This window comes from Artemia sp. Qi Xiang Cuo, unplaced genomic scaffold, assembly GCF_049724085.1.
Source record: "Artemia sp. Qi Xiang Cuo unplaced genomic scaffold, ASM4972408v1 HiC_scaffold_3341, whole genome shotgun sequence".
Classification (NCBI taxonomy): Eukaryota; Metazoa; Arthropoda; class Branchiopoda; order Anostraca; family Artemiidae; genus Artemia; species Artemia sp. Qi Xiang Cuo.
The window spans coordinates 25,573-44,527 of record NW_028300732.1 but is presented as its reverse complement, the minus strand read 5'-3'; the positions used below and the strand labels follow the sequence as shown (position 1 = coordinate 44,527).

Below are 18,955 nucleotides of genomic sequence, written 5' to 3'. Positions count from 1 at the left end.
TGGAGTGAGGAAAAAAAAATTCATCTGTAATACTTTATCTATGTTAGCTCCATAATAACAGCAGGTATAAAAAGTCATCTGTATGACTTTATTTATGTTTTCTCAATAAAAGAATGAGGCATAAAGTCATCTGTATGACTTCTTCTTGTTTTTTTTCATATATAAGTTGTGTAGTATAATGTCTTCTGTACAACATTTTAGTGCATCATATATGTTTCAGAAGAAAACCAAGAAAGCCATCTGTATGACTTTATCTATGTTTGCTTTATAAGAAAATGAGGCATAAGAAGTCATCTGTATGACTTTTGATCATTCTAAATAATTGAAATGATACGTAAAAAGTCATCTAGAAATAGAAATATATAATTACAAACTGCAATGTATTGTATAGCCAAGAAAAGTGTTTCCTCTGCACAGAAGCAAAAAAATTGTATCTTTTGAAAAAAGTACCATTTTAGATCACCCTACAATTTCGCAAAAGCTCTGGGTAGGGGCTTACGTGCAAAGTATAGCATACTTGCTTAGTGTTGCTTATCTGGAATTTCCCTAGTAGAAATTAAAAGTTTTTTGCTGTCATCCTTATCTAGTTGAAACAAATTAAAGTTTGTGGGAGTGTCAGATAAATGATGTTTTTTTTGCGCATCTAACTTTTTTTGCACATGCAGATGTGCAAAAAAAGTTACAATAGATATAAGCTGAAAATTTGGTGTTTAAAGGAGTCTTAGGAAAGCATTCAGAGACAATTCTTATGCATATTTGTCCAATTGTCATCTTTAACTTTGTCAATTGTTCATTTTAAGTAAGTACAATAAATCCTTTGCTTATTATGATCTTCTGGTTTGTATTGTCAGATGTCAGACAGGCCTCTCGTGTACTTTACACGAGAGGCCTGTCTACAGGCCTCTTGGGTAACGTTCCCATTGGGGATCAGAATCATAGAACAGCAAGCATTCCTAAACCTGTAATCCTTAGTCTCAAGATAGAGGTAACAAAACTCAATCAGATCCTATTTCATTCAATTCATAGGAGAAGGGATTCAAACCCTTCATCATGCTACCTCTAAATTAAAAGTAAGAAACATCTTCAAGATATAAAAACCCCCTTAAGATAAAGCAACTTATAAATTTAAACATACCCCCCATTTCAAAACATATTCGGTATAAAAAGTCATTTGTATGACTTTATTCATGTTTGCTCTATCAATGTATGAAGTTTAAAAAGTCTACTGTTGGACTTTATTTATGTTTTCTTTATAATTGTACAAGGTATAAAATGCCATATGTATTACTTTATTCATGTTTACTCTATAATAGTGTGAGGTATAAAAAGTCATCTATATGACTTTATTCATGTTTTCTCTATAACAGTGAGATATATAAACAGTCATCTGAATGGCTTTATTTTTGCTAGCTCTGTATTAGCATGAGGTTTAAAAAGTCATCTGCATGACTTTAGTTATGTTTGCTCTATGAAAGAATGAAGGATAAAGTCTTCTGTATGACTTAATATCATTCTACATAATAGCAGAAAGCATGATATTGTCTTCTGTTTGACTTTATACTGCATTCTATATAAGAGTAAATGACAATATTCTATTGCTCAGATATAAAGAAAAAATTTTCTATATTGTCATATGTAGGTAACCCATTTTCAGTTATCAGTTTCTTATTCTCTGGCTTTACTTCTGAAAATGTAATTTCAGTTAATTGAATAGAATTTTAAGCCATATCAATGTTTTTTTTCATAATTTGCATATCTTATGAATATCATATCTTATTTGCATATCTTTAAACCCTTATAAATTGGGATTGAGCAAAGTCATGGATCTGAAAACAATTTTGTTGTACTTCATTTAAGCCAAAGATCTATTTTGCATGGTTTCACTTTTATAACACACCGATTTTTAAAGGTCATCAAAGGTCATGTCCCTTTAGGCTGCAGGGAGAAGGAGTAGAGGTAGCTACCTCAAAATACCGTCTGGGGACATTCTTTGGTAAATTTGCAGGTGGCACAATAATTTAGCTAGTATGAAAGTGAAAATGTCATTTGATGCCTTTTTTATGCTCTTTCATAATACTATAATTGCTTCTTTATATAATATTAACTTTTTATAAATCTGTTCACTGCCTGATCAAATTATAATAATAATAATTTATTTTAACCCACATCATATACAAAAATAATAATTGTGAAGTATAAAGAAAAAAGTATATAATACACTACATAGATAAATTTGGAGACCACACTGCCTTTCCGTGACAGTAAAATAAAAGTTCAAAATAGGGATAAAATCCTTTTTAATAGACAGTGTATAGAAAATTCCCAAAAAATACTAGATATTTTTGTCACACATACAGTGACTGTCATCAGTAGTAAAACCAAACGTAAGTTTAGTTTTACTACCGATGACGCTCACTGTATATGTGACCAAAATATCTAGTATTATTTTGTGAATTTTCTATACACTGTCTATTAAAAAGGATTTTATCCTTATTTTGAACTTTTATTTTAATACACTACATACATGAGTACATAAAACTTAAAAACTTCACAAGAGCAGAGTAACCAAAGAAAAGAAAAACGTTCAAGATACAAAAAAAAATATATAATTATGACAAAAGACAGACAAGACTTAATGGAGTATCAATTAAGAAAAATTATGAATTTTTCTATAAAACACAGCAAAATTTCTTCCCTTTCCTTTGGAGAGAAAAAGGATAGGTACCTCAAAAGAAAATACCTTCTCATGTCTTATTTTAGGCAACAGATGAAGTTAACAATACATTGTCTACAAAACCTTAATGAAAAATAAACTATTTTTCTAAATTGTTAAAAAGAAAAAAAAATCTCATGAAATACATCCTTGAAATTTCCTGCTTAGATTTGATTAAAAAAATTGATAAACAACAATTTCAATTGTCAATCATTTTCATCAACATTATTGATCAACAGTGTCTCATCTGAACACTTTTGATCAACAATGCCACCAGAAAAGGCCTCTAGGCATACAGGAAATTTTAAGTCAGTCTCTTTCAAAATTCCTGCAAATTTTATTGCAAAATAAAATTTTACTATCAATTTTAGGCTACTGAAAATAATCATTATCCTTCCTGAATTAGCTATAAATGGCAATCTTTTCTCACAGGACACTTCTTTTAAGAAACACATTTTCAAACTGTTGTTTATTCTTTACTTTTTGAGCCCCTTTATCTCCTGTAAGGGCTCAAAATTTAATCTATAAAAAAAGGGTCAAGCAATGTATTCACTTTCTTTTTAACTAAATTTTATTAATATGTACAAATTTACCATATCTGGAGCAACTTTGCAGAGGCAGGATTGTTCTGAACAAAATACTCCAAAATAAAGTGAGCTAGACCATTTAATTCATTCTTTTAAATTCTTTTCTCATATAGTATTAGCTATCCTGATACTGTAGTTGTTTATACCCCCCCCCCCTTCCCGGTTCTACACACATCCATAAACAACCCATTTCTCTGTTGTTTCTTACTGGATGCATTGTATTTCATAGAAGGCCACCAGACATTTGTGTCCTTAACTTGCCAACATCATTATGTGATTGATCCTTCATTATTGCAACGAGTAGAAGATTCATGGTGTGCCACAAAAAGTCTATTGATTGACTTCATGGGCAGAAATTCATCAACAAAGTACACACACAACCCAAAACACTTCCATTTATACTAAATGAAATAAAGATGACCTGGCCTGGAACAGAAAAAAAAACAGTTTTGGAGGTTGCATTCACAGCACATAAATCACACGAGTCCTTACCAAAAGTACAAGTAAGCACCCAACTAGGTAAGAAATATATCGAGTAATCTTGTTGATCAATATAAGGAGTTTATAGCTACACCAGCTAGATCTGAGAAAAAACTGTTGATTTTACCTCAGCTAAAAAGCCTTTTAGACATTCAGTTACCCAGCTGGAACTGAATAGATGTAAATCTGGTGATCCACAAGCAATAGCAGACTCTCCTAGTGATCACTTTTCCTCTATTCTCACACCCAAAGACAGTGCACCACTCTCAGATTCTCCCAAGTATGACATCCTAATTGAAATATCCCCTATTACTTTTAGTGGACTTGACATGGAAACAAGCTTAAAAACCTTGAGCCCAACAAATTGGTTGGTCCAGGTGTCATAAACCCTCAACTTCTTAAAGAAGCAGATGCCAAACTATCTCTTCCATTTACCTGGCCTTTCTAGAAGCCTCTAGATTCAAAATGTATATCTTGCAGATTGAAAGATAGCATGTATTAACCCAGAACACAAAGGTGATATATCTAAATATATATGTATAAGATACATATTATTTATAGCCCACTATTTACAAAAATGTTAATAGCTGAGTAAAAATTCATACAAAAAAAAAAAAAAAAAAAAATGAAAAGCACTAACTATAAAAAAAAATGCTTTCAAGACAATGGAATGGAGGAAACTCATTTTTTCTAATATCCAAAGGCTTATTACCTAGTGCAGCAACTTTACTAAATACAGCATTCATCCCAAATTTTGATCAAATTTTATCATCCCAACCCTGTGACCAAACTCATAGACAAAGGTTTTCAGTAAACATTTTGGTGGATTTTGCAAAAGCAATTGATAGAATGTGCCCCAAAAGACTGTATTAGGCTAGAGTCTGATGGAATTAAAACAGAAAATATTGACTGGTAATGCTATTTCTGAGTAAAAGAAAAGTACCAGCAAAACTGTTGAGAAAAATGTGAAACATTTATTTGAATGAGGTGGAAGTGAGAAGTAGAGTGCCTCAAAGCACAGTCCTGGGCATAACTCTGTTTAATATCTTTATTAATGATGTATCTGTAAATTTTAAAAATAATATAAGCCTTTATGCTGACAATTCAAAAGTAATAGATTTTGCTGAGAGACAAGATAAGATAGAAATCATACAATTAGACTTGTTTACTTGCTGGGCAGAGACTTGGAAGCAGGAGTTCAATGTCCAGAAATGCCAAGCAATCCACTTTAGTAAAAGTAACCCAAGACACAGATGCTCAATGGAGTTAGTTGATAGAACTTGGAGGCCCATTGCCAATAGTCATGCCTAATTAGACCCGAGTCTGCTAATTGATGAAGAGTTAAAATTTAATTTATATTCTATTTTACCCTTGGGTTGAACACTTGTGTTTTTGAAATCAGAAATACCACCACAAAAATAGCAGTCTTTGTGTTCAACTACTTTAGTTCCTATTTTAACTAGATCAATTTTCTGCTTTATTTTCACAAACTCTTTTATGCTTTTCAGTGACGCCTTGGCTCCCTGATAAGTGCAGCATATCATCTCTATTTGGGATAGTCAGAAGTTGCCAACTTCTCTATAAACCCTTTTTTTTAATTTTTGACTTTTAAAAGCAAATACTGGTTTGTCTTTCTATCCATTGTATCTTTATGTTCAATCTATATTTTCTATCTTATCTTTAGCCTGTCACTAATTTGTCAGTTTATTCTAGATAAGTCTTCTTTTATTTTTCATCAACATAATACTAACTAGTAGCGTATAAAGTTCTTTACAATAAGCTCTAGTTTGGTTTCAGGTTTTTATGGGTCAAAACTTGCAGTGCTCAAGTGTGGGATTGGATATAGTTGAAGTAAAGAATTGGTTATCACACACCAAATGTCAAAATGACTTGTCTGTCAAGCACTTTTGCTTCCAGTTGGGAAATCCCCTTTTTTGACTCTTTGTCTTCTAGGAAATAGAGTCTTAGAAGTTGAGGTTTGATCATTAGCAGAAGAGATTGAATCAAAGGTTAATTTTGACTGTGAAACAATGGATACAAATGATCTTTTTGATGAAGCTACAGTTAAACAAGGTTAGTAGTAGTTCCAAGAATTTAGCCAAGTAATCATGAGTAGAATCTACATCCTATCCTTCCTTCTATTAGATGAATAATATCCTAAAACAAGTAAATATTACCTAAAATGACTTTGTTTTGTGTACGATTATTCTTGGGGGAAAGTAGGATCATTTGATTATTACTTATGATGGTAAATCCATTTGTTTTTCCAGCTATGATTAAGTATTGAAATTCCTCTGGATAATTTGTATCTTTTTTTTCAAGTTAACCTATGTAAATATTCAGTCTTATAAGATAAATTAAAAAAAAAGTTTTTTTTTGGAAAGTAAGGAGCAATATTAAATATTTAAATGTGCAGAAATTATTCTGTAAATGGGGGTTGGAGTTGCTCCTTCTGAATCCCTTGCTCTTCACGCTAAAGATTCTTAGTACTTCTAAAAGAGCCTCTTATTTCAATAAAATGGCCCTTGTGTTTCAGGAGTAATTCTTTAAGGATTGGGACAAAAAGTTAAACTTTAGCATAAAGAAAGAGGTATTGAGGAAGAAAGATTCAACCCCCCTAATTAATGGTATAATTTCTGTTAGTTTTAAGTTTTAGTGTTGCTCCATACTTTTAGTTGAGAAAACTTGTTTTTGTAATTTTATTTTCTGGATGCTTTTCAAATAATGCTGGAAAACTTTCTTTGTCCCCCCATGGAAAACTTGATTCCCGTACAGAAAATTCCTCAATGAAAAGTCACCCATGTAAATTGCTTACCCCCCAGAAAATTTTCCAGAACAATCCCATCCTCACTGAAAATTGTCCCCAGAACATTTCTGTAAAACAGAGAATTTTCCACCTGGAAAATACCCCTCTAGCAGAAATCCCCCTTCTAAAAAAAAGTGTATACTTCCCAATAACAAGTAATATTCATAAATAGTGGGCTAATTTCATAACTTACATGCCTATCCCTATGGTTTCTGAGAGCTCATTTTATCTCCAAGGCACAGTTATTGGAACTTTCAACAATGTTGAATAAAAGGCTTTTCTCAGAATTTAGCCCTCCAGTCTTTTTAGTTTCTTAAAAAGGGGAATAGAACTTTTCATTTTGTGTTTAATGAGGACTCTCGTTATATTTTGGAATCATTGGTTTGATACAATCATCCCTGAAAAAAAAATGAAATAAACATGCATCCATGACATTTCTTTCTGCAAAAGCTACAAAATTACACATTTTGCAGGTGGCAGCTTGTAACCCTTACAGAAGGGTTCTCTGATACACTGAATCTGATGGAATGATTCTTATTAAGATTTATTGACTTCTTGGTGGTGTTTCATCCTTTTTTGAAAATTAGGCAAAGTTTCTCAGGCTTGTAGTTTTTGATGAGTAACACTAAATTATATAATAATAATAAAATGTATTTATTACCCACAAAAATACTCTAAAAGTATTAGAATGTGGAGTAAAAAGAAATTAAATACATTTAAAAAAAATGCAAAACAGAAATAAAACAAAAACATTAACCATAAATTTTTTTTTAACAAGACAATTAACAGGAGAAAGTTCATCAAGAGCATTACCTGAGAGCCTCCTGTGTAGCCTTTTCAACTTTAATATTCTATCAGGTATATTATATTTAATTATTAGAATCCGCTTACATATCCCTAGGAAGAATGAAAAGAAGAAAATTGATTCCTAAAATCAAGCAAAGCACAAGGGTCATTCAATAAGTAATGAGACGAATCACTGTAGCTTAGAAACGATTTTTTAAGTCAATTAAAAATTTTGGCTACTATTCAACTTATTCCTCGGCAACATTTATGCACCTATCCCATTATTGTTCTAATTTATGTATTTTTCTAGCATAAAATTGTTTAGATTGGTCTGAAAGCCACTTTTGCGCCTGATTTTTAACTTCTTTGTTGGATCTAATTAGTTTTCTGTGTAGAGCCTCTTTAAGGATTGCAAACCAATGCATGTCTGAAAAGAAAAGTTAGGGCAGTAGGGGTATTTGGAGCAATCTCTCACCCATGTTTTAAGCAGTTTCTTGTTTTACCAGTGCCATATGTGGATGCTCATTGTCTTGTAGAAGAATCAAACCTTTAGTCAAGAGACCACGACGTTTTGTTGAAATGGCAGGCCTTAAGTCATTCTTGCAGTATTCTGGAATTCACAGGAGCCTAACTATTGTGACTATCCTGAAGATCAACGAGGCAATAAGAGCAAGTACCATAGTAATATGCTAACAAAAAAGTAAGCCTTTCTATTCGAATAAAACGCCATACACTTTTGACTTTTGCTCATGAAAATGTTTCACTGGGAACACTGGGAAGTTAGACGTTTCCGAATCATCCCTTCTTTCTTAACCTTGTCCATTAGACCGTCAATTGCTTGGACCCCTTAAAGAGGCTTTACCCAGATAACATTTTCGATACAAGAATGAAGTTGAAAATGAGGTAAAACAAATCAAGATCAATCTATAAAATTTGATGCAAGAGGACACAGGCGAGACATGTTTATAGATGGTGCTCAGTACTCTGCTGACAAGTAGCCAAGGCTTTTAAACTGTTAAGTAAATTGTATCTGAACTATAGTGATTTATCTTGTTTTTTATTGAATGGCAAAAAAGATTTGTTTTTGATTAATTAAAAAACTATTATAAGAGACACAGCTATAGCGTTGTATGTTGTAAAGGCTATTACGCTCCAATGTTTTATTATTTACTATTGTTTTTCTTTTTCCACAGACACATCATATGGAATGGGTGGTTGTATGCATTTTGAATGGGCTCATTCAATTGGAAACCGGAAGTTCCAATGTCCTTTTGACGAGTCAAAATTGACCAGAGAACAACTATCCCCCCTCCTAGTCTTTTTTCCCAGATGCATCTAATCAATGTGACTGGAGGGCAAATATCCCCCTCTTCCCGAAAGTCCTCGTTTCCCAAATGTATCCAATCAAAAATTTTGAGATAGCCATTTTGTTCAAAATAGTCCAAAGGTTATGAAATAATGCGTCTGTGGTAGACACAACCCCCCACAGATCGGGGGAAAGGGATGTAATTTATGCCCTGTGGGCATATTTTGTGTAAGGGATGGTCATATTATTTCGGAAGATGCTTGTTTAATTGGAAATTGAAAGTTCTAGTTCTCGTTTTAAGACTCAAAAGTGATCAAACGACAACTATCTCCCCACGCCCTGCTATTCCCAAATGCTTCCAATCGAAATTTTGAGGTAGCCATTTTGTTAAAAATAGTCTAAATATCATATAGAACTGCCTTAGGGGTTGAGACAGCCCCCAAACCTCAGAGCGAGGGTTTTAAGTTATCCCCCTGAGGCATATAAGGTTATATGGAAGGTGTATTCATATAAACTATGGAGGAGGCTCATTTGATTGGAAATTGGAAGTTCTAGTTTCCTTTTTAAGAGTCTAAAGTGATTAGAGGGCAAGTAGCCCTTCCACAATGCCCTCTTTTCCCCAAATGTATCCGATCAAAATTTTAAGATAGCCATTTCATTCAAAAATTTCCATAGATCATATAACAATGCCACCGAGTTGACATAACCCACAGTTTATAGAATTAGCAGTCTGATCATTCCCTATCTCACCCATTATAAAAACCTGGACCGAGATGCGAGTGCTCCAGAGAATGTATAAACCGGTATAAACATAAGCGGCATTAGATCTTTTCACGGGTAGACACGTCAGATTTCTCTTGGACGCGAAACTTGGCTTCAACGTTGGATCACTAATTTTGAAGAAAGTTATTTTAAATTAATTTATTCCAATATATACATGAAAATCGGTAATTAGTAGTGCAATGTTATTATTAGATGTTTTTAGGAATTAAAAATAGGTTCCGAAGTCTCAAGTTGGTTTCAAAGGCATTTTGAGAAAGTTTTATGCCAAAATACGTGTTCCAGGGTAATTGGACCGCTGATGGCAGATCAAATGAGAGGAGCTGTTTGTGCGCGCAGATATAAATATATATATATATATATATATATATATATATATATATATATATATATATATATATATATATATATATATATATATATATATATATATATATATATATATATATATATATATATATATATATATATATATATATATATATATATATATATATATATGTATATATATATATATATATATGTATATATATATATATATATGTGTATATATATATATATATATATATATATATATATATATATATATATATATATATATATATATATATATATATATATATATATATATATAAATAAAATTAGTTCAGATGTTTATAGGAATTACAAGTAGGTTTCGAAGTCGTTAGAACCCAAGTTCTAAAACTGGTCTCAATCAGGAACCCTTATCGCTATCTAAATTCACAGAGTGCAAAGATTTTGAAACAGAGGTGTTTATTGTTTAAAGTTCAGGAAAGGTCTGCCCATTTCATACGAAAACATTGATTGAAAACGAAACTAGTCTTATCTAGGCTCTCCGCCAAAACAGGTAACTAGACTATTCAAATATCACAGGAACTACAATCTGAGAAAATAAATATCACGACGTGAAAAAAAAGGATAAACTATCCAGTTGCGGATCCAGAGGGGGGGGGGGCGAGGGTTACCCCATAAAGTAGTCTAAAGTAGTGTAATTTACCTAATTAACGCAAGCTTGCATTAATTAAACTTGCTCCTAACGTAAGTTTGTCGGATCAACCTATTTTGCGCCCCCCCTCCCCTAAAAAAATCCTGGATCAGCCCCTGAAACCATCACACCTATTCCACCAGTAATTAGAAGAAAAAAATTTCTTATTTTCACAAATTTCATCTACCCCCCGCCCCCTTTTTTTTATAAAATCCTACATAAGCCAATCAGTTGAGTCCACTGTATTTAAATAATAGATTAAGTCATAATTTGTATATAAATTAAGTCATACCTGTGAGATGGGACACTTGCAAACCACTTGGCTGGCTCACCAAGTTTTTTTCTGCTTTCGCAATTACGAATAATGCACTTCGTAACCATTTCTCATTGATTGACAAAAACACACTAACCCGCTAATGCAGAAATAAGTGGGAGGAGCTTTTTGTTCACACCGAGAATGAAGAGCCAGAAATCATCTGCGGTAAACTTACTGGATAATTATATAAACTGTGACATAACCCCACAGAGGCCAGAGACAAGGATTGCTAGTTATAACCCGGGGACATATAAGGCTTATGGCAGACGTTGTTTAAACTTTAGGGGACGCTAAATTGATTGAAGATTGAAAGTTCTAGTTCCTTTTTAAGAGCTAAAAGTGATCCCTCCTTCCCCTGACGCCTTCTTTTCCCCAAATGCAACTGATCAAAATTTTGAGATAGCTATTTTGAGATACCAAAGATGATATAACAATGCCTCCAGTGTTGAAAAAACTTCCAGAGCCTGGGGGCTAGGTTTGTAAGTCATGCCCTTGGGAGATATAAGGTTTTTATGTAAGGGGTGTAAAAATAGTCTAAAAATCCTGTAACAATGCCTCCGGGGTTTTGCAAGTTGTGCAAGCTTTCCGTTTTTAACATATAAGGTTTTTATCGAAAGGATGGTCGTATAGACTTCGCAGAAGGACTATTCGATTTGGAATCGAAATTTATAGTTCTCTTTTTAAGAGTCAAGAGTGATCGCGAAGCAACCTGTCCCCCCGCCCTCCCCCCTCCCCCAAATGCTTCCAATAGAAATTTTAGATAGCCGTTTTTTTTTATAATTCAAAAAGTAAAATACCTATGAGTGTTGGTTTGACTAATCCACCAACCCTCGTGGAAACGGCTGTAACTTTTGCTAGTTCCCCATTTTTACAGAATGGGTGGTTGTGTAAACTTTAGTGGGGCTTATTCGACAGGAAATTGAAGGTTCTAGTGCATTTTTTCAAGATTCGAAAGTGATCAAAGGGTACCCCCCCCTCCTGTCTTTTTTTCTAAAATATATCTAAATAAAATTTTGAAACAGCCATTTTGTTCAAAACAGTCCAAAAGTCAAATAACAATAACTCAGAGGTTGATAAATTTTCTAAAGCCCCCCTGGGCAAGGGCTGTAACCTATGCAAGTTGTGCATTGTTAACATATAAGGTTTTTGTGGAAGGAGTGGTCGTATTAGCTTTGGAGGGGGCTGATTTGATTGCGAATTGAACGTTCTAGCTCCTTTTTTAACAGTCAAAAGTGATCAAACGGCAACCAGCCTTCCCCACCCCCTATTTTCAAATGCATCCAGTTGAAATTTTGAGATAGCCATTTTGTTGAAATTTATCCAATGGCACAATAACAGTGCTTCCAGGGTTGAAATCCCCCATTCCAAGCACTCGGGACGAGTGTTATGAATTATGCAAGTTGCTTGTTGTTACTAAGATTACTTTCATACTTTGATTTGCTGATTCACAGGGCGACTTTGTTTTACGGGGCAAGGGCTGTAAATTATGGAAGTTGCTTATTGTTACTTTGTTAACTCTGATACTTCCGCTACTTTGTTACTTTTACTTTGATAATAGTTCTAATAGGTTGATGAAACTTTAAGGTGGGAAAAAGAATGATTTTGAAACAGGGAACGTTGAAAAACTTAAAACTTTTGCAATCAAAAGCAAACAGAAAAAAAGTTTCCAAAAAAAGAAGTTTTTCAAAAAAAGTAAAGACCATATTAAACTTAAGATCAGCAGAAATAAATTCCTATAATAATTCAAACTCAAAACGACCAAAAATTACTATTAAAGAATAAATGAAACCCAAAACAATCAGAAATCAAATAAATATTCACAGCAAACAAACATACAACAGGTATTAGCATAACTGAATAAATAAATCTGATACGAGTAAAACTTCAATTGGATGTGCAAATCATGTTTAAAACAAACAAAATTACTGCGAAAAAGGGTTTGGCTACTACCCCTTTCCCCAACTGTAAAAGTCTAAAGCTTACTCTGTCATTGGCCCTTTACTGAAAACTTCTTGAACAGCCTTGGAAAGAACAAATTAAATTAAACTGATTATTTTTATGTATATTAGTTCTGAAAGCTCCTCAGTCCAAGATTTTTGTTCATTTGAATCTTTATTTTCAATATTTAATAAGTACAAAAGAAAATATTTGTAATTTAATTTGTTTTAGTAAAGCGCTAACTTCGTAGTAGCGTTTCTACTTTTGTAGGGAAGGGGACAGTAGCTAAACTGTTGTTTGTTGTGAAAACTATATTTGTCTTGAACTATCTTGGAAAGAACTAATGAATTAAACATAATATTTGATGTATAATGATATTAATTCCTGAATGCTCATTAGTCCAAGATTTTATTCATTGTAATTTTGATTTTCAATATAAAATTTTCCTTCCTTCATCCACTTCCCAACAATTGCCCTTCATTGGGGCATTAAGGTCATAGGGAAAAAAAGAAACACAATAATTATCTGAAATTTGACCATATTGTGTATTGTGGCGTAAACATTGCGCAGTATAAAGACGCTCGTTTGTTTTAACGCAGAGATGGTTGCCTATTCTGAACGCGGAACATTGCAGAATCTTCAGTCTGTCCGCGAACTTTGTTGCAGCAGGACCCTCAGGGTCATGGAACTTCACAGTCAACTTGGTTTGGCATCTCATCATTTTTTTTTTTCAGCTCCCCTAGAACCAGAGATGAGACAGAAAAGAAAAGAAAACCCCCTCAGTAGTTTTTTTTTCTTTTATTTTTTCGTACATTTTACTTAATTTCAAGCATGTAATATTTAGCTATTATTTTATCTTCTTTTTTTACAGGATCTTTAACAATGTTTTTATCATTTCCCAGAATTTTACTTGCCGCAATGCAACAGGTCCAAAAGGGATACTCAACCCCTTTGTGCTAGCAATAACACCCGAGGACGGTCAATTATCCTGCTCGACAAAATCTCACTTTTGAACTTGTAGCCCTAGATTTCGTGAAAATGTGACGTAGATTTATGAACACGAAAGGGGCGGTCAATAACATGGGCATTTTCCTTCATCTGAGGCAGAATAAAGATTGGGAACAACCTTTTACTAATATTTTTACACCCCTATTCTTCCAGGAAACCAGCAACGTAGATAAATTTGCATGTTTGGGCTAAGAAGGACTATATAGGATGGAGGTGTAGCTTGGGACCCTGTTCCCCTTAAGAAAAGGGTCTGCGTGGTCTGGGCTCGGAATACAGAGCTATTCCGAACATGGAACAGAGCATACAATGGTAGAAAAAAAGAAGTTAAATGTCTCTGTATGCAGGATGAAAAAAGAGATAAGAAAGGACCATGCCACGCAAAAAAACTCTTCCACTTTAGGGTCTGCATCATTTCTTGCGGATTCTGTTCCCCTCCAACACGATATGCCTGGTCCGGGTTCGGAATACACAGCTATGGAACTATATGGAATCGTACAAACTCGGCGTTTTCTACTGCTGGCGACTGCTGATGAGAGAATGTGTTTGCAAAGTAAAATATGGATTTATTTTATTGAATTTTAACGCAGAACCTTGAAAACTTAAAAAATAAACTATCAAACAAAATATTAGCTTAGATTTTATAGAGCTGAAATGAAAGAGAGGTTTAGACAGCTAGTTCACATTTTACAGACAATAGATACCCAAAGATTAACAAAGATAGCGCTAAGGACTGTGCCATTTGTAATATTATGATTTAGAGCTGTGTACCGATCGCGCCAGTTCTTCCGGGGTGATTTTTCATAAGCCACTTAATAGGCTAGGCAAGCTATAAAAATAATGAGAAAATTAAGTTTATGATCGCGCCACAGCAATAGGGAGTAAAGTAAATTTATGACCGCGCCACCCTCAATCTTTGAGAGAAAATAAAATGTGTAACTTGGGGCAGGACGAAAAGTAGTTCATCCCTTAATGAGGTGAAAAGTGAATAGAAGGTGTTCAGAAATTTCATTGGATGAGGGGAAAAATAAAGCCTTGAATGAACTGGGGTTGAGGACAAGCGTGTGCAGTTGCTTGTTTTCGCCTCAGACGGCTTGATATCTTCAGTGAGTCTGGTGCAAAGATTGCTCTCCTCGGAAACACTATAAAATTTTTGAAACTACTTTTAGAAATTCTAAAATACTTACTTACATTATTACTTAAAGCGCGTCACTTTACTTTAACTGCTGTTAGGAATGACGCAAGTGTGTATTTTATAAATATTAAAAGTTGTGTTCAAACTTTATAATGTTTCTTTTTGAGGGATGATTGTAAACACTAGTAAAAAAAAAAAAAAAAAAAAAAAAAAAAAAAAAAAAAAATAAAGAACACTAAAGTTACTACTTGCTACTACTATAATATTATTATATTACTATTTAAATTATTCCTGAACATTTATAAGTCACTAACCTCCCCCCCCCCCTCCCCTTAATATGTAATTATTTAGCCCAAATTATGTATTATTCATGGATTGTCCTATTGCATTATATCTTCATCAATGTTCTAAAGATACACTTAATAGCCAACAAGCATCATCAGCAATATCAATTTACAGAAAAATCCACGGAGAATATACAATTCTGCATGGAATACAAATGTAAAAAAGGCACATTTTTCAAATTCTTTTCCAACGTCGTACTTTCGAATATAGGGTTAATCCCAGACTGAGTACAGTTGACCTTGACCCTATATTTAACTTAGGCCTATATATACCCTATATTTATATAGGCTAAATTACCTAATTAATTTATTTTTATTACATATGCCAAAGGCCAGAAAAAGATATGCACATAAATTTCATTTTAATATGGAAAAATCCCCCCGCCTACAGATTTGTTTTTTTTATGGGGGGGGGGTAAGCTTAACCAAAAAACTGTTTAAGCTGGTAGTTAAAAAAACGTTTAAGTTTTTTGTTGATTGGATGAAATGTGTAGAGATGCATGCAGTGATGCATACAATGCCAACACACATTCAATTTTATATATTGAAAACGTGGAAATGAGAAGCTATTGATGAAAGAACCCTAGATTTTTGGAAAATGAGAAGTTAATGAAAATTCAAAAATCTTTTATTTTCTAGTGTTTCATGAAATTATTTTTCAGTGAGGCGGAAATTGCAAGTTTTACTCTAACTTTGAAAGTATGTCTTTGACAGATATTGTATTCATGTCCAAAGTGCCGTATAGAAACTTTTCCGTAATTTTGACAATTCACCCTATATAGAAAATTTAAATCTTTTAAAAAAATTTGAAATGTTAAAATTTGTTGGTCCAGAGGAGTGACAGACTTGTTCTACTATGTTGGTTATGAGCTTAAATTTATTTGCAATTTTATTTCAGAAACGGATAACTTATTTTCAATTGAAGATGATCAGGTTTTCGGGATTATAAATTTAGCTGTATAACCTAAGCTATTAATTTTTTTTTTAAATGCTGAAATTAATTTGTTAAGATGTTAAAATTTGTTGTTTCAGAGGAGTGACAGGCTTGTTTTACTATGGTGGTTCTGATTGTAAATTTATTTGTGATTTTATTTCAGAAATTGAAGACTTATTTCCAAACGAAGAGGAACAGGTTATAGGGATTACAAATTGTGATGTATCATCTGAGCAGGAGGATAATACTTTGATCATTCCACCCAGTATAGCTGTAAAATTTGAAAACGATTTCGACTCTCCTAAATTGGATGTAACTACTTGCAAGAACGAAGGTATGCTTTTAAACATCAAGAGTCTACATAAATTTTTGGTAAACAAAATAAGATGTGTGTATTTTTGTCAGTTTAAATAGTTACATTTGCACTGAACATTAAAATAATAGTCAAGGTAGAAACATGAAAATATCTTAATAATAATTTGAAACCTTGAAAATTGATAAAGGCTATATTATTCTAAAAAACCTAAAACAAAAGTGACACAAAAAAGAGAAAAAGGATTGAATTGAAGTGTCATGATGGGAATCGTTTGTACTGTTAGACTGCTCTGAAAGATTCTTGTTTCTTCACTGAAAAAATGAAAATAAAACGGGACATCCGAAAAACCAGCACGGATCCTGATTTTTAAAAGACATAGATGGTGTTAGCTGTTATCCTTTTAGGGTAATTTCTGTTCGTTCTAAGTTTGACTTAATCATTTATTCTAGTCTCTTTTTGGGTTTCATTTGTTGATTGGTAGTGATTCATGTTTGTTTTACGCTTGAACTTTGACTTTTTAGCTGCTATCGTCTGGTCTAATAATTAGTATATTAGTTATTAGTTTAGGCTATTTAGCATTTTTATAAGTGATATTAATTATTTGTATATTAATAAGTGTAATTCACATCCCAGTGCTTGGACCCGAAGAGGACCAAAATATTAATGAGCATACAATGAAGAATATTGAAAATATATGTATGCATATAGCTACCCTTTCTCAGAGACCATGCAGTATACCAATCGTCCCTGAACAAAAATACAGTCCATAGAAATGAACCATTATCAAAGATTGTTTACGTCGACGTTTGAACAGAAATTAGTCTAAACAATCAGGAGATTTTACAATTTCCAATAGAAGGTTCATAAATAGGTGCCTATTAGTTGAGATATTAATTTAATTCAAACGTAAAAATACAGTAGCTAAAACAAATGTGCAAATATCATGGGTTGCTTGTGTTTGGTGTAATTATTTTTCAGTGATGTTCAAATTCTATTATTTTTGTTCTGTGTTGTAGAAACTGTGTTTTGTGAGGATTGTATACCTCTGTATATGGTTTACAGAGATAGGAAAAAGATGAATGGGAGGAGAACTCCAACTACTTTCAACCCTTTGCATGAGTGCTATAACTTTTAATTTCCAATTTACTGAACCCAATCCTAAGCTTTTACTAACGCCCTTTTTGTAAGAAGTGGCTGAGAAAAGTAGTACATGGGAGGCACATGGCTTATTACTTTGGCAACATAATGGCGCTGCCTTTAATTGTCTAGTCTGATTAAGGTTTCTATCAATTCCTAAAAATATTGTGTTGTTCTGGAGTTGAAATTATGAAACCTCGTAAGCTAGAAAATAATTTACGGCTAACAGTATTTCTAAAATCTTATATGTTTTCTACTGCTTTTATATGCTTTCTATTTTAGGAGTCTATGCTTCCCCACCGTTTCGCTGTATTGAGCCGTCTAATATAATAGTAAAATCTGAAACTAAGTTGAGTACACATGCAAGAATCCATACCAGAGAGAAACCGCATGAATGTACTATCTGCAAGAAAAAGTTTTCACAAAGTTCTTATTTGAACGAACATCGAAGAGTCCATACTGGTGAAAAAGCGCATGACTGTACTATATGTGGGAAAAGGTTTTCAAAAATTTCTCGTTTTAAAAACCATAGAAAAGTCCATACTGGTGAGAGGCTGTTTGGTTGACTACATGTGAGAAAAAGTTTTCAAGTAGTTCAAGTTTAACTTCTCATTCTATAACACAGTCTGGAGAGAAACCGCATGAATGTACTACATGTAAGAAAAAGTTTTCAAGAAGTTCTTATTTGAAAGAACATCGAAGAGTCCATACTGGTGATAAACCGTATGAATGTACTACATGTAAGAAAAAGTTTTCACAAAGTTCTCATTTGAAAAGACACAGGAGAATCTATACTAGTGAAAAACCTTCTGATTGACTACATGTGGGAAACAGTTTTCTAGTATTTCAAGTTTTACTTTGCATTCTAGAATCCATTCTTGAGAGAAACTGTATGAATCTAACACTTTTGAGAAAAAGTTTTCTAGAAGTTCTCATATGAATAGACATACAAAAATCCATTCTGGAGAGAAACTGTATGAATGTGCTATGTGCAAGAAAAAGTTTTCACGAAGTTTTGCTTTGAACAGACACAGAAGAATCCATACTAGTGAAAAACCGTATGAATGTACTACATGTAAGAAAAAGTTTTCACAAAGTTCTGATTTGAACGAACATCGAAGAGTCCATACTGGTGAGAAACCCTATGAATGTACTGAATGTGAGAAAAAGTTTTCACTAAGTTCTCATTTGAACGAACATCGAAGAGTCCATACTGGTGAGAAACCGTATGAATGTACTACATGTAGGAAAAAGTTTTCAAAAAGTTCTCGGTTGAATGAACATAGAAGAGTCTATACTAGTGAAATACCTTCTGGTTGACTACATTTAGGAAACAGTTTTCAAGTAGTTCAAATTTAACTTTGCA

The 18,955-nt window shown here is 33.1% G+C and overlaps 1 protein-coding gene across 1 annotated transcript; it reads left to right on the top strand.

The window, feature by feature from the left end:
• Positions 1-2,727: 2,727 nt before the first annotated feature.
• Positions 2,728-18,155, top strand: LOC148938407 (uncharacterized). The gene is made up of 3 exons (XM_089107819.1): positions 2,728-5,853; positions 16,300-16,470; positions 17,872-18,155. The coding sequence occupies exons 1-3, from the start codon at positions 5,811-5,813 to the stop codon at positions 18,153-18,155; spliced, it is 498 nt and encodes a 165-aa protein (XP_088963945.1). The 5' UTR covers positions 2,728-5,810.
• Positions 18,156-18,955: the final 800 nt, after the last annotated feature.

Excerpts from the sequence above, each read along its gene's own strand:
- LOC148938407 (XM_089107819.1), top strand. The coding sequence starts at position 5,811 with ATGGATACAAATGATCTTTTTGATGAAGCTACAGTTAAACAAG. Across the intron at positions 5,854-16,299 it reads TGAAGCTACAGTTAAACAAG|AAATTGAAGACTTATTTCCA; the intron begins GTTAGTAGTAGT and ends ATTTTATTTCAG. Across the intron at positions 16,471-17,871 it reads AACTACTTGCAAGAACGAAG|GAGTCTATGCTTCCCCACCG; the intron begins GTATGCTTTTAA and ends TTTCTATTTTAG.